Source organism: Tachypleus tridentatus, chromosome 9 (genome assembly GCF_004210375.1).
Source record: "Tachypleus tridentatus isolate NWPU-2018 chromosome 9, ASM421037v1, whole genome shotgun sequence".
Classification (NCBI taxonomy): Eukaryota; Metazoa; Arthropoda; class Merostomata; order Xiphosura; family Limulidae; genus Tachypleus; species Tachypleus tridentatus.
Genome location: NC_134833.1, coordinates 81,215,260 through 81,232,425, shown reverse-complemented (window position 1 = coordinate 81,232,425; position 17,166 = coordinate 81,215,260). Strand labels below are relative to the sequence as shown.

Sequence of the window (17,166 nt, the reverse complement as noted above, 5' to 3'; positions counted from 1 at the left end):
TCACATCAAGTCAGTTTAAACTCAATTAATATTCACTGGAATATTTATATTTCTTTGATACTTTATTCTTCAAATTGCAGTAGTTGTTTTCCAAGTATAAATTATGACAAATGCATTAAAAACTGGAGAAGACTTATCATATGAAGTGGGACCTCACTGTGCAAAATTCCCTTTGTCAAGACAGATTCTGTTATTTTTACAAACAATATTCTTGGCTAAGCTCAGTTTATAAGTATTAAATATAGATTCATTGTACAACATAATAAATTATTTAACATGTACACATTGTTTGGATACAATTGATTTAATAATATTCAATAAACAAGGATTTGAGTCAATGAAATATTTAGCTGTTGCCTGTCATACTTGCTAAACCTAACTGAGCTTATTTAAGGTCTTGTAAAAGATAAAACTTTCTGTAGCTTCCAAAAGGGATATGGTTTAACACAATTTTTTTCAGGAATAAAGAAAACACCTTAAAATAAACTCCTGCTTCTAAACATTCAATTAGATTTCTTCACTTACATCCACAGGAGCTCAAGATAATCAGTATCTCAAAAAACCACAAATTACTCCTCAGACAACTTTAATTTCTTTACATTAACACACATACACACACACTGTTTATAATCTGCTTTATCCACAGGTATTTAGCTGTTACCTCAAGCAACCTTCATAGCTGAACTTCATTACCAAATGCTCACACCATACTATAATGTGACATCACAATAAAAATGTAGCAATGAAGGGCTATAACATTAAATCAGAGAAGGAAAATCTTGCAAGGAACAAGACATAAATCTTTATATTCTCAAGGAATGACAGCAGTAAATGTATACTTTGGAATGTAGACCATACACACTAACACAACAAATATTTCCCAGTGTTACTTGTGCTGATTTCACCTGGGTGTAGGCTAATCACAAAAATTTTCTGATACTAATAGCTAAAGAGTTGGCTTTTGAAAGTAAGTGCTTAATGATTGTAGCTAATACTTACACTAATAGTAGGTTGCATTAAAAATGTGTCTTGAGAATCAGTGTTGTTAAGAATAATTCTATATGGAAGATCTTCAGGTTCAGTATTAAAGTCTCCTGCCATAATGGTCAAATCAGCAGTTTCACTGGTCAGCTGAACAAACTGGCTAAACTCAAAAGCTTGGGCAATTCGATGGGCCAAATATTGGTCATGTAGTTTATTGTATTCAGCATGAAACTGTAATAAAGATGTATATTTTTACATGCATGTATAATGAGTCATAGTAGCAGTTTCCAAACCGATTTCCCTGTAAGTTCAAGATTTTGCAAAAGATCATTGGGGGTTCTATACAAAAATAACAAATAATAGCAGTTTTTTTTCAATTACTGAGTGTTAACCCATCAAGGACCAAATGTATTTTTTAAAACTTTTAAGTCATTTGACATTCAGTTTTATTATTTTTTAGTTTCAATTTTATATTAACAATAATATTACAGAATAGGTTTTTAAAAAAAGTTGATGTACTGTAACAGAATGAATGAAATAGAGAGGATTCCATGGATTCATAAAGTTTGAAAACCAGTGGTTTATAAAAATTAAAACTCCATAAGCTAAAATGATTACTTATTATTATATAAAATAATTCTTAATACAGCAATTACAAGCTGTAATTTTTCACTACCTAGATTGCTTATCATAATACTCAAAATGTAATTTTCAAAAAAAAATAAGTTATGAAAATATGAGTGAATAACATACAAAATACTTACGTGTGTGACATACAGATTTATACGAATTCCACGATGAAGCACCTTGCACAAACCCACAACCTTGCCTCCAAACCAATCACCATGTTGTATCTTGTGAGCATATCCATTAAGACTAAAAGCATGGCTCCCTGTATCAATAATACGGCTTCTTGATAAGATACAAACTCCACTTCCTACAACTCCACTGGAAGAAAAGTAAATTAGATAATTCATCAAATACTAAAACATGTTTTAAAAATATATAAGATTCCAAAATTATTTATCTTTCAATTTATATCATGATTTACTTTAGAATATGAACACTGGGACTTCAAAAGGTACAAAGAATTACAGTTCAAAATTTTGTTTCACTTATGGGTACCTTCAACACTAAAACTCAGAATACAAGAAAATATAGTGAAAGAGAGAGAAAATGTTTCACACAATGAGCAAATCTATATCTTAAGCTCATTAAAACAAACTAATATAGCAATCAATATACAAACAAGTTTAATAAATTCATCAAATTGATATTGGATTATCCTTCTCAATTTTCCCATGTATGTAAACAAGTCCTATCTCATAGGTAAAAAAATCTACTTCTCAAAGTTAACATTTCCATAAACTGAAAACACATTTCTTATAATACCTCTACTGACAATATAACTGTTATTAGACACTGGCTTTACCTATCTAAACATTGGTCTTGCATGCTCCAGTCTTTAATGCTCGTCTTTTAAGCCCTTAGTAATATCTAATTTGCAAATTTTTCCATCCTTGTTGGTGTGCCTTTTATTCCAGTACTGTATACAAGCACCTCACTTAATTGATGTAATCACTTTTCCTAGACTTACACTGGCTCTTAGTAGGGAGACATGGTGAGAAAGTGTCAATGAAAGCAAGTATTACTGGAAATACATTTTCAGTTTAGGAAAATGTTATCTTCCAAAACATACTTACAATCTGCTAACAATATAGCAAGAATTCATAGAGAAATTATCAGCATAGAACATTGGTGTATCAAGATAAAAGTGGTACACAAATGAGAGAACTATACTACATCCAGAACAGGTATGCTTTTCACCCAGAAATGAATTTTTGTATCAAGAGTGTATGAGCCCCAACCAGGTAGCCAAGATTCCACAACTCAGGGTTGAAATTAAGGGGTCTTGGTTACTGCATCCCCTTCCACAGCCAGTCTCTCTCAAAATAATAGGAAAATGATCACTGCCTCATGGATTATTGTGAACCCTCCATGAAAAATGGAAGAAGAATGAAGGGGAACAAAATTGAGAGATCAATAGCAGTAAAGGACTGACTAGGTGCATGAAAATAAGTTGAAGAATCAGTACTGAAAAAGAAAGGTTGTGAACAGAGAGAGTATGCTCTACAGAGCGACCCCTCCTACCAATATCAGCACTTCCCCAGAGGGGATGATGTCCATTAAAGACCCCCAGGATTAAAAAGGGAGACGACAACTGTTCAATAAGAGAATCAAGGCTGATTGATCATATGTCTCTCCAGGCAACAGGTAGAGAGAACAAACAGTGATGGTATGACCCAAGGAAACAAGGATGGCTATGGCCTCCAAGGGTATGTCGAGTGGCAAAGACAGGGAGGGTACATGCTGATCAACCAACAGTGCCATCCCTCCATGCACTTGTCTATCACAAAGCCTGTCATTTCTGTACAAAGAAAACTGCTAGAAGGTGACTGTTTCAGCAGGTTTCAGAAATGTTTCCTGTAAGGAAAGACATACAGGATGGTAGGAAGCAATCAGTGCTTTGATATCATCCAGATTAGCATGTAAACTTCAACAGTTCTATTGTGGCAACTTTTACTTATGTGTAGGTAAATTAGGTGGATAATCCTTCTGTTTAGGGCCATGTCTTTTTTTTCTTTACTGTCTTTATTTGAGGGAAGTATATTGACCTTCACGGATTCTGCCCTGGTTCAACTGGGCAGGTCCTTGCTGTTGGAAGAGGATTGCAGTGACTGAGGACGTGAACAAATGAATGTTTTGCATCTTGGGGTGGAAGAAGATGATGTATCCAAAAAAATGCCTGTACCTGGAACCAAAAGAAGTGGGTCTTGAAATTCATTGGAATGTATGGAAGGGACAGAGATGGGTATTGAAATTAATTCATCAACTTTTTTAACCATGCAGGTCAAATGACTTTTCACTTGTTTTAAGAATGATTCTTTTGGAGGCAGAGAGAGATCTGTCTGCATTCCCACTGTAGTAGTGGAATGAAGTGCAGCAGCATATGTCTGAGATGAAGTGGTGGACAGCAACTTTAGAGTCTCAGGATAAGTAATGTTATGGATTGTTTTCAAATACTGCACCTCTTTTTCTTCCAACCATTTAGGGCAAGAACAAAGTAGGACAGGTGAGAGCCATTGTAATTGATGCAATGAGGGTCTGTTTCACACTCTAAGGCATCATGTTCCTTGCCACTGCAACAAGCGTGTCAAGAAACCATGACGTGACGTCTTTGAGTGACCAAATTGCTGACACTGGAAACATCCGAGAGGATTTGAAATGTATGACTGCACCCTGTAATTAAGATAACCTGCCTTCATGGTAGCAGGTGGATACAGTGATGTAAATGTCAGAATGAGGATATTGGTCAGCATCATAATTCCATCTCTGTGAGTGGAGATACACCTCACTGCAGAAACTCGAGTGGAGAAACCAGGGAGAATCTCTGACTCAGGGATGTTCTTCAAATCCCTTTCAACAATAACTCTTCATGATGAATTCAAAGTAGCATGAGGTGTAACCTCAATAGGTATATCCCCAATTGCCTTTGAATGCATAAAGAGTTCACTGTGTTGAGATGTGGATGTTTCCACCAATACGTTACTAGATCGCTTTACTGACTTTGGAGAGCCAACAAGTCCCTCTAGTCTCTTCTGAATGAAAAAGGGAGACACCTGCTCTAAAGGTTCATCTGAAAGAGAATGTAGTATAAGAAAATGATGAACAGGTGTTACAGATGTTAAAGATCACTGCTCAGAATCTTCAAGACATGGTAGTTTACCTATGTACTGTTTTTTCACTATTCTAAGTTTTTATTTGGAGGATCCATAATAAAAAAAAGGAAATTTTGGTGCCCACTGACCCCCACCCACCATGGAACCCTATGAGGGGATGCACCAGCATCAAATACAATGTCTACAACATCTGTTGAGAACATCCATCACTGGTACTTGGTTGACTCTAGCCCAAGTGAACCAGCCGACTGACCCAAGGGAGCCACCCCAAGGCTGCCCATCTACAGAAAATCAAGGCAAAAGTGGTGTGTTAGGGTTGGACCCCTCAACCACCAGGATCCTCTCCTCCCCTTCACAGGTCACCATGCACAGCAAACATATGAGTAGAGGTTTAGATCCTAGAGGAGGTAAACTGAAAGAACAGAACCTTCTCTGGGAAGTCCCCTCACCATATCTAGAAATCCACACCGAGGGGGGCTAAGGCTATTGGACTGCAATGCTATAGATATATACTTGTGTTTTGGATCCCTACCTGAAGCCAAACAGTGATGTTTTTCACACCACTGCAATCATGACAAGAAAGTATGGAAGAAGGGAACAAACTTTCTCCATCTAAACAAGTCCAAAAGGCAACATCCCAGGTTCAGAATGACAGGATCATGCACGCTGTATTAAACCAAAGGAACAAAATTCATCCAGTCTAGTATTATAAACCCATCCTCTCTCCCCAGCCAAGTGGATAAGAAATATTCTGTTTGCCTCTGGAATTTATGAAAGGATGTAAAACCTGTGCTCAATCAAGGACCTAGGGTGGGACCACTTCTCATACAAAATTATGAGGAGATAGTGAATTTCCTTCCATTAACAATATACAAAACCAGCATTGATCAAAGAGAAGGGTCATGCACCCCCAACCAGATAGCTTCATGTCAAATCTGAACCAGAATTAAAAGTAGGCTCTTGCATAGGGTGGCACCTATTCTACCAATATCTAGGAAAAACATCCACAGATGAGTGCAAGAAGACCCCAACTTTGCCTTCTTCTCCAAGAGTGGAAGAACAAATTCTAACACTCTGTAGGAAAAGACTCTGTCCATTATCTCAGTGACTGGAAACAAAGTGTGGTAAGATCTGGAGCAGAGAGGGTAATGCACATTGGGAAGCCCTGAGGAGGAGTGCAATACATGAATCAAGTTCCCTAAAGCTTTAAAAGTAGACAACTCTCATTTATTCAGTCCAATGATTCACATGGGTAGGCAAAATCCCCTTTAGTTTTACTCATGATAGTACACAAATGACAGTCCATTATAATATAGTAATACCATTTGGTAAGCACATAGATAGTCTTATAGAACACCTCATTTCTATAAGGACTGTTGCAATCAGTAATAAGAATAATCAAACTGGTTGCTAGTGTGGAAGTGGATTGAGAGAAGCACACCTGTCACAAAGATAGATCAAGTGAAAGTAAGATGTAAAGGAAACTGGAAATTAGAAATAAGATTGTAACAAAAATAGCTCCTCCTCCTTATTATCTCCAGCAGATTTTGTAAAAAACAGTCATGGGTTAGGAAATAAGGCCCAGAAGAAAGCTGTTCAAGCATGTAAGGAATGTAAAAGAAAAAGCACTGAAAGAAGTCTGAATATCAGCCTGTAAAAAGACTTCCCCCCATTGGATAAATGAAATGACCATAAAAAACAAATGTGCTGAATCTGCTGAGATTCAAAACATACCTCACTTAAAAAAACCAAAAGATGAAAAATTGATGCTTGGGAATCTACCTCTAAGTAAAAGGGGAGATAAAGGAAAACTGAAGAGTTGCATTGAAAACATTGAAAGTGAAGATAATCACCACAAATGGAGGTAAAGTGGGTCACATAACACTTTCATGCCTGATAAGCCAAACCAAATTCTGAGATTACAGTCAACTGCAGAGGTGAGAAATAGACAACCAAAGAAATGCAGAGATGGATGTATCCCATTCCTATGTGCCAGAGACTTAGAAAGAAAGGACAAAACAGGATCTAAAGGGAAACAAAAAGCCTTACAAACATGCCAACGACTTCAACTTCTGAAATCATTATGTCTGCAGCCATATATACTTTCATCAGGAGGTGGAAAACCAAGGCAAGCAAGAAGACAAGGAGGATACAACATCTACCCATCACATAAGAAAACAGTAAATTTTCCAGCCTGAAGCAGAAAAATTATGGAGGAGAAAAAACTAACTAGTCCTCCCACAACAAGGGAAGACTAGACTCAAAGAGGAACAAGGAAAAGCCCCATAATCTTGCAAATCCACGTGATTAATACAAGGAAAGGACTAGGATCCAAACTGGACTTGTGAGGAGCCTTTGTAGTGAAGTGTCAGAAAACAATCCAAATCCTGCCAATGATCAACAAAAGAGGCAATTTCAGAAGCCCTAAGAAAAAAAACCAACACCCCAAGCCAATTGAATGTCTCAATCTATCAGCAGATTAAAACATGAACAACTCCAACCAAAAATACCTTCCCCACCACCATGGAGAGACACCAAATAACATTTATGACAACAGTAATATTAGAATTCATACCCTCAAATATAACATCTAATTTAGGTTCATATACATACACACACATATTTATATATTGTTGAGTTTCTTTGAAATTACATTTTACTCGGCAATGTGTAACACTTCAGAGAAATCCCATGATAAATACTTTGTCAAGAAAGTGTGATAATCTAAGTGAGGTGTTTAAAAAGATAATAAGAATGAAGAATGCAAGACCAATGATTAGATAGGCAAAACTGATGTTGAAGAATATCTATACTGTTAGCAGATGGTAAGTATATTTTAGAATACATATAACAGAACCATTGGCAACTTTAAAAACTAGGAGTAATGAAGTTTTTAAATTAGAAGTTTGACATTAAAATATGGCTGTCAAAATAACACAAAAAATGAAGAAACAGTATAAGAATAAAAAACATGTTTTTGGTTCAACTAACAAAAAAGTTACACAAGAAAGTCAGCTGGAAATAAGACAGATTTAATATTATAGAAAATACTAAAAGCTTCAAATACAAAACTTTTAAAAGGCATAAATACAGTAATTAATGAAAAAAGTTCAAAAAAGATTAGAAAAACCATTGATAAAACAATGTGTAAAATTAAAAACTTATAAAAGTTTCAATCTAATAAGCCAACATGGTATTCAAGTATACTAGTGTTCAAAAGATAAACTCAAATATCTGGAAAATTAGCACTGACTCTGAAAGGTCATGTTGAATTATATTTAACTAGAACAATGAAGGAAAGAAAAACAGAAGTGAAGAAAGAAAACAGGTATTAAATCACTTGTACTTTTCCATAAACATTAGCATTTGGTCGATATGTTTTAACACTGCATTCTTTCCCTTTTCCCTGGGGATTTTCAAGAATTAAAGAGCATATATCAATAGTATTCCAATGATGATGATGTATTTCACTCAACCCAAAACTCATCAGGCCAGCTTGGACACAACAAAAACAGTAGTAATGTGTCTGTTGCATCCTAGGAAAGGCTCTTCCCTGCAAAATTTCCATAATCCAATTACTGTATTAGAATAGATATCCAGAAACTGTTGTACAAATATTCAAATTAGCTTTGTCCAGCAATTTGACCAGTACATCTTTAGACAGAATGTCATTAATATCTAGTGTACACTTAAGCTGCTTTAAGTATGTAACATTTGAATGGATTTGTTGTACATCCGAAGTTCTTATGCTCTTTCAGAATGAAATCTATCTTCATCATGTTGCCTGTAGCACATGAATGCCTTTTACCACTGATCTGTGTGTTTATGGATTCTAACCTATTACCAAATACTACACTAATCTGTTGATCCATATTCTTTTGTTTTCCAATGTTATTAAGCATGAGGAATATCCTCAACTTGTAAGTTAGGAATCCCTAATTTAAATGCATCTTCATGATCTGAGAGCATAAATAGTGTAACAAAAATGGCCATTACATTCCATTCTCAAAGTCCATCAATTTTTAGTAGCATCAAACTACCAACAAAATATTAAACACTGTCAATGTAGCTCTGATACATAGTTTCCATGAAACTTCATATTGGCTGTGGTTTTCATACGACTTAGTGGATTGCAAATCCAAAACTGTTCTAATATAACATACTCAACCATTCACAGCATAATGTCATGTAGTAAGAGGCAGAAAATAAAAATTTCCTCTTTGTGAATTGTGTTAAATTTACCACTTGAGAAATTGCCAATCTTAAGTGATTTAGTCTGCTGCTCTAATATGTTTTTTTTTTCTGAAACAAGAATACAATTAATTTATCATGTTTTATGTTTGAAGTAGCATGTAAAAAATACATTAAGATAACCAAAAAATTATTTTCTATTTAGATCTACTTCTAAAAGTGTTGGCAAATGGAAAATATTTAGAAAATTTATTATTATTACATTTTATATCAAACTATGTAAAGGAATTATCAATTAAGTAAGAATATTCAATGGTAATTCATTACCTGTGAAAATAAAATGAATATGGTAGAACTTCAGAAACTTTCTTGCTAATCATTTGATAATCATCTTGGCTCCAGACCTGTTACAAATATATCTCTAAAAATGTTTTCAATTACATGTACATGTATTATACATATAATACATCTGCTCATTTTAATATTTTAATGCTTTTTGAATGTTACAGACTAAAGTATTTGGATGACAGGTAATACAAATACAAGTTCAGGAAGAACATGAAGAAAAATGTGAATATTTAATATTTCCTTTATATGCAGACTGTTTTACACACATGGTATTCACAAAAATGTTTTTACAGAACAAGGCTCTCCAATTTCTGATATATATTCAGAGCAATGAAAAACTAAGTCCTTACATTAAGGATACACTTTCCACAGTTCATTAAGAGAGTTTACGCTATAACCTCTATTTATCACTTCAGTTGTTTTTTTTAACAGTTTCATTACTATCACTTATATGTTAAATAAAAGCAATGCCTAAAAATTTAAAAGCTAACAAATACTTGAATAAGTGGGTGAAAAATATACCTGCTTACCTACCCGAGTTTATATAGAAGGCATAGATTAAGACATAAAAGTATAAAGACAATTAAAATTGAAATAAATGTAATGTATAACATGTTTAATTCTTAGAATTATTATAATTGTAATAAAATATTCCCTAAAAGTGCAAAGTACAATAAGCATGAAGAAAGAACAACAGCTGAAAACCATGGTAATTTACCAAATACAACAGAATGTTACATTATCAAGCAAAATGTTTTATTGGGGTTAGTAAATCATATAACATACAATTATAGAGTATACACAACTGTGACCATTTGAGAAACATTATTACGCATCAGTAAAAGTAACACCATATAAATCATAATTTGTTACTAATAAAAAAAATTGCTAAATATTTCAACTACATTCGTCCATGTTATTCATTACTAAATAAATGTGGCCAAGGTATGTAGCAAAATATCTCCGAGATATTAAATACTTGTACTTTAAATGGTAACTTGCTTTTATTAATCAAATACTACAAGATATATCAGTAATGCAACTACTACAAAGTGTTACTGCAAATTATATGTGGAAGTTTTATTACCAACATCGTGGGTTCATATAACATTACTGGACTCTTGTCAGGTGAATTTACAAAAGTGATCACTCACCACTATATGTACTTCTATTCACAAAGTTAACATTTTCTTACCTAAAAATGTATTTCCAATAGATTCTCTTCTGTACACAATTTAGCTATCTTCCTTATCTCTTCTGCACTATCTGCTAAAAAAATTTATTTGCAAGTCACTAGCTTTATGAAAACTCCAACCTAATATCACGTGATTTCATGTAAACTTGTGCCAAAGCATTATGATGTTTATTAAGCAGAAAAACCCTCCTCCATCAACATGGAGAAGGGATGATACACATTAATAGGTAGCAATTACCCCTCATGAATCTTCATTCTTTGATAAGACAAGTAAGATGTGCACTAGAAATGGGAAGGATGGCTGGGATCATGTGATGAGGTGGTATTTATTGGAAATATGTTTTCAGAACTATAGTGAAAGGAGTCCTTGAATGTTTTCCTTCTGTTAACGATTGTCCGTCAAGGAAGAAAACTGTCCCTCAAATTTTGAACACATTAAGCGACCTACAATCCGCACTAAAACATTACTTCCCGTCACTTGCTGTCAACGAATATAACTGGGTGACCTATCCATTCAGAATCAACAAGACAACAAATCTTACAACTGAGGAGGAAGAACAGCTCATTGATTTACGAAACAAATTTTATCAGTCATTGTTCCTCGAAAAGAGCTTGGATGAGTTTTAGATCTCCATTAAAAATTCATATCCTGCAATCAGTTCAAAAGCAGTTGAAGTTCTGCTTTCATTTGAATCTTCGTGGTTTTGTGAAATTGGATTTTCAGCATTGACTGAAATTAAAGCTAGAAAGAGAGAGAGGCTTCTTACAGTCAATGATGAAATGTGAGCCTCTTTGTCTATGTAAGAGCCTCACTTCAATTTGATTTGCTCTTAAAAGCAGGCACAAGCATCACATTGAAAACATATGTAAAAATAAAAATTTTGATTTTTCTGCTATACCACAAAATTGTTAAAAAGCTTTAAAATGACATGGCCAAAGCAAACGATAGTATTGTCAATGTGCAGATGACATTAATATCACTTGCTTTGGCCGTGATTTTCGTTTTAAGACTTTTTAAGTTAACTCTTCTGTGTTACGTGTATCTAAACGTGATGCACAATGACATTAATATCACTTTTTCTGGCCATGATTTTTGTTCTAAGGCATTTTAAGTTAACTCTTCTGTGTTACGTGTATCTAAATGTGATGCACAATGACATTATTATCGCTTGTTTTGGCCGTGATTTTTGTTCTAAGGCTTTTAACGCTTGCCATATAATGTGTACCTAAAAAAATCATTAAGGCTTTCCAGGTGTGCCATGAAAATATTCAGATTGTCGTAGTGTGCTGCAAGTCAGAAAAGGTTGAGAACCACTCCTCTGATAGAAGAATACCTGGAATAAGGTATAGGCTGAAGAAGGTAAGAACGAATATAACAATTGAACCAAAAAGTGGACCAAACTGGTAAGGGTAGAAGGTGAAAAATCATGAATAGAGGAGCATTGCCATGGAATAAAAAGTCAGGAACATGTACCCAGAAAGATATTAGTAGCATATACTATATAACAGTGAAGGACATAGAAGCCTATCCAGATCCATTTGAGGGTGTAGATAGGATAGAGAGAGAAGAGAAACAGGAGAAAAGGAGGAACAATGCTCCAAAGCTCCCAAGGTTCTCATGAAAAATTAATGATCTGGGTAAAGGAGAAGACAGGTAGGGTAATAAAGGATATGTGAAATATCAATGGCAAACAAATCCAACCACTCACAGGCTAATAAAAGAATGAAATATATTTTAAGAAGCAGATAAAACAAACAATATGAGAAAAGCTGTTCAAATGAAGGCAAAAGTAAGGGGATGTAGGACCTCATTAATGTCCCAATCTGGAAGGGTAGGATGACTGGAAGTGCAATGTAGCTGGAAGGACTGAAGCAGAATAGTAAGAGCAGAGAAAGTAAAAACCTCATGATATTGAGAAAAATTAAAGGTATGGAATAAGGCTGCCAAATTTCCAGATAGAAGGGAAAACAAAGTCCCATAGTCCAACAGCCAAGTGAGAAATCCCACCACATTAGGCTTATCAGCAGGAAATTCTATGTTTGTAGGCAAATATCAGAAGACTTTTCACTTGTATTAGTATACTTCCATGGAAAACAGCCATATGGAACTAGCTTCCAAGGAAGCAGCTTGACATGTGAAACCTGGTCACCTTGCCAAGGACTGGACAAAAGCTAGGCTTTGAGATTGAAGAAAAAGGGAGGGAGAAAGTAGAAGAGGGATAGGAGTAATCTTTGTAACCTTAGGAGCCAAGGTTGAGCTGGTCAATAGGGAGCAATAAGGAGGACCAAACAAGAGAATTCACATAAAGGTACTTGTGTGAAGAGAGATAAAAGCAATCATTGCAACCTTAGAAGCCAAGGTTGAGCTGGTCAATAGGGAGCAATGAGAAGGACCTAACAAGATGATTCACATAAAGGTACTTGTGTAATCAATCCTGACTAAAGGTATTAACTGCCAAAGCCTGTGGATGTGATACAGATAACCAAAAGAGGGGCAACTTGGTATTGAGATCTGTTGTTAAAGCATCCACTTGAGAAAAACTCCATTGATGGCAAAGATCCATGAGATTGAGTGGAACTGATGCCCACTCCCATTGGATAGATTTGGTTGGGACACAAAAGACAATCCACATTTAAATTGAAAGAACCTAGCACGACATGTTATACGAAAATACAGATCACTGGACCATGGCAGATAGTTTTGCACAGCCAAGAGGGTCCAATACAATCATGGACAACCACATCCTTAAGATCCCAGAAAAGTGGGGAACAAGTTTGACTGTCCAGTGCAAAATCAATTCTTGAATGGTTCTGACAGAAGCTGGCAGATCACAGGATCTCAAGGAGGAAAGGAAATGGGATAAGGAGAAACTGGATAACAAATTATTCTTACAGAATCAGTACCACCCTTTGGTCATTGAAGAATGAAAACCAGCAAGGAAGAAACTTGAACAGCTGATCCCCCATTGAACCCAAGACCACAGGTTAGTCACAGGTGCTGAAAGCAACGGAGGTACATCATAAAGGAAAACAACTAGAGGAAGTACCCCTATCAGATGGAACATGTAAGAGATGTTAAGGGGAAAAAACTGGAAACTGGAATAGAGAGCACAAAGATCTGACAAAGACAAATGGACTAAAATAATCATAAGGATGAAATGTTGGCAGACTGATGCCATCCAAGGCTCGATACTTTCAGAAAAGGTACCAGCATAAATCCATGAGATACATTGAGGGTAAATTGATCTGAACCAAAATTGAATCCTGACCAATAAGATCCCAACAACAAAGAAACCAGGGATGTAATGCCAGAGCAGAAGATAAAATGCAGGCTAAAGTGGCAAAGAAAATGTAAGGGTATATCCAGAAAACCCCTCAGGATAAGACAAAAGCAAGAGCACTGGGGATGGGTAAGACTAACATTTGATTTGGGAGCTGTCTCCTAAATAAGTAACAAGGAACCTAATAACTATTGATCTAAACATATAGTCTACACTATGGTAAGAAAGGACATTTGTCTTCTCTCCTCCAAATATCAGGGGAGCAAAGAAAAACTAAGAATGGTTGGGAAGCTTGTTCATGCAATAAGGAAGGATGATGTGAAAAAAAGACAGGGGAGAGGGATTAAATATCACAAACCTGAGACACACAATCTGTAAAGGCTTAATTAGAACTAGTTGTTTCCTCAGGCTGTGAATAAGAAGGAATGGCAAACTCTGAAGGTGAAAAAAGACAATCAAAATCCTTGTCATTTTGTACAGGTTCAACCGACTTAGAAGTTGCCTGGGTGATATCTGGAAACAAAGGAGGACCCATGTAGCATATATGTAACATACATGCACTAATAGAACATAAAAATGAAACAAAATAACACAAACCAGTTTCACAAGTTAATATTTAGTCAGCATTTCCCTGGATTTCAGTACTGCTTCAGATCAACATGGCATGCTTTCAACAAGTTTGTGCAGATATTCCCAAGTGACTGAATGCCATCCTTCTTTGAGTACTTCAAAAAAATTCATCTTTTGTTAATTGGTTTGCCTCATCCCATACATTTTCAATTGTATTGATATCAGGTGATTGACCAGGCCATTCCATAACATCAATTACCTTATTTCTAACAAATCTATAATTACAGAGAAACTTGTTTGATCATTTTGTAGGCTAATTGGAATAAGATTTAAGAATCAACAACAGATGCAAAACTTTTAATGAGAAAATGTAACTAAAATCATGAAAATTTCAGGTATTTACAAAACCAAGTGTTAAAATTAAGATTTAAGATATCTGAATAGATGGCAAATGCATTCTAAAAACACACAATTTTACACATTTTTCTGTTATCTACTAAAAGATACAACATATTAATATAATTTTTTAAAGGGGAGCACTTTTTTTTTGTCCACTTCCTTTACATTTATTTATGAATGAAAGACTACGCATGGGAAAAACCCCTTTATTATAGCAGAACTAAGTTTAATTAACCATCCATTCACAGGTTCCGTAAAATTGGCTGATCCCACATCTATGAAGCTAAACATAATAATGTTCACTATAGTTCTGGATTTACTGCGTCTTCACAATATTTGGCAAATTTTGAGTAATGTTTCAAGTCTATCATACAAAAAAAATACAGAATTTTTAATAAAGTATTTTCACTAACAACCTATCAAATTTTCAAAGCCTTTACTAAATCACTCTGAGTTAACATTCTCTTCCACAAGATGTACATGTACATCCAAAGTTATGTTAGCCAGTGATGCCATGCATATGTTCGACTAAAGCAATGAGACAAATGTATTTTATTGCATGCATTTGTAATCAAGATCTGCTGCAACAGCACTTCCATGTGGGTGACCTCTCATAGTAAGTTTGTTTGGATGCATGTTTTTTGTTGTTTTTCTGGTTAACTTTTATAAAATGGATAAATGTAGTTCTCCTTAAAATCCAATGATAAAAAAAGAAGAATTCAAAACCCCACAGGAACCTTGATGTCATATTCCCTTGATTATAAAAAATAAAAATTTACCATTCATGTACATTCAAAATATACCCCAAAACCATGGCAAGATACAGACATTTGTGTGTGTTTCACGGTACAGCATATAGTTAAACAAACATATATGCACATAAATATTTTATCTGATATTACTTTGCAATGTTCAGATGTTCCTAATAACACTAAAAACAACAGCACCTGTCATGACTGTTGATCTCCGAGGCAGAAATTAATGTAATAGAGGTGATTTTTATGCTAACAATAACTACTTCTAAATGAACACCAAGTGTTTCATATGTACTTCATTTAAGTTATGGTTATATTTTTGTACTCTGTATCCATTTAAGCAGTAACTCTTGCATCAAAAGCAATAAATCACAGAAAATTTAAACATCAAGTAATTGCTCAGTATCTTTTACAGAGTGATCAAGTATGCAAGTTTATGAAATTCTGGACATTCTGCTGGAGTTTTATTACACATAGCTGAGAAGAGTTTACTACTTTGTTCAAAAATTTACAGCAATAATGGAAACATACACTTAATAACAAAGATATGTAGCACTTACTACATACTTGAACTTTTTTTGCATTTAAGTAAAAATTTTAGACATTACACTGTAAATCTTGTGGATTCTTGCTAATTTTCGTGTCCAAGATAAAATACAGGGTGTTTGGAAAGTCACTGAACAAATGTATTTATTAACAAACATGTTTCAATATAGAATACAGGAGGTAAATATGAATGACAATTATAAACAATGTTGAAAGTGACCCTTGTTGGTATCAATACAGACTTGGATCCTTCTTATTTTGTTTCTAAACATCGCTATCAGTTGCTGGATTCAAATAGACTGAATGAATGCTGTTATCGCTGCTTTCAAAACTGCACAGTGACTTTCTGAACACCCTGTATTTCATTTGGTTTTCAAACATGCTTTTTAGAACACAAAATATACACCAGTCACTAGGATAATGTCACTAAACTACTTTGATTTATCTAAGTTTTTAAGTAAGCTGTAAACAAGGTAAACAATTCCTCTAACACTTGAATCACTGAAACATGATCATCATAGAACAAGCAATTCCACCAATTAATGGTTTACTCCAAACAAACTGACTTTTAAGATGTATGTAGGGGATAGCTTATTCTTTCAATTTGTTATACACCTATATCCATAAGCCATCTAAAGTTGATTACCAATCTTAAATATCAGAGAGGGGAAGAGCTTCTAAGATGCATTTATCAAATTCACCAATATCTTGAGTAAGAAAGCAAATTATGCTAACATAATAATAGGTAGGCAAAATGGGTTACAAACATATAGAAGAATTTCATCAATGGTGGAACATACTATAATTTCAGTAAGCACTAATGTGTCTTCTTTACAAGAATAATACCTTCTATATTGTTTAAACTGTCCATTATTTTCATTAAAAGTATGGAATATAAGTCCAGTCAGCCTGGAGAATTATTTTATAATGATAAAGACAGACAACCGGTCAGGACTAATATTTTGCCTATAATGTGGGAGTGATCTCCTTAAAGTGATGTTTGCTCAAGAAGAATCTATTGCATTTCAAAACTGAAATTTATTCTACAGAAAATATCTGCTTAATTTTATGCATAAACTTCTAAGAACTATAAATTTTGATTTTCTGTTTGTGAATTACCTAATTCTTTTCTGAAATAACAGGTTTCATAGTCCCTG

At 34.6% G+C, this 17,166-nt stretch overlaps 1 protein-coding gene across 5 annotated transcripts in view; it reads right to left on the bottom strand.

The window, feature by feature from the left end:
• Nucleotides 1–17,166, bottom strand: part of nSMase (neutral sphingomyelinase) — a 41,197-nt gene that overhangs the window by 10,063 nt on the left and 13,968 nt on the right. For 3 of the 5 annotated variants that reach the window (XM_076455350.1, XM_076455348.1, XM_076455349.1), the window contains 3 exons: nt 9,243–9,319; nt 1,749–1,932; nt 1,000–1,215 (listed from right to left, as the gene is read on the bottom strand). In XM_076455350.1, coding sequence (XP_076311465.1) covers nt 1,000–1,215; nt 1,749–1,932; nt 9,243–9,295 — 453 coding nt within the window. In that variant the 5' untranslated portion in view covers nt 9,296–9,319. Of the gene's footprint in view, nt 1–999; nt 1,216–1,748; nt 1,933–9,242; nt 9,337–10,458; nt 11,259–17,166 lie in introns of those variants that run through there. The other 2 variants (XM_076455351.1, XM_076455352.1) reach the window with 2 other exon arrangements.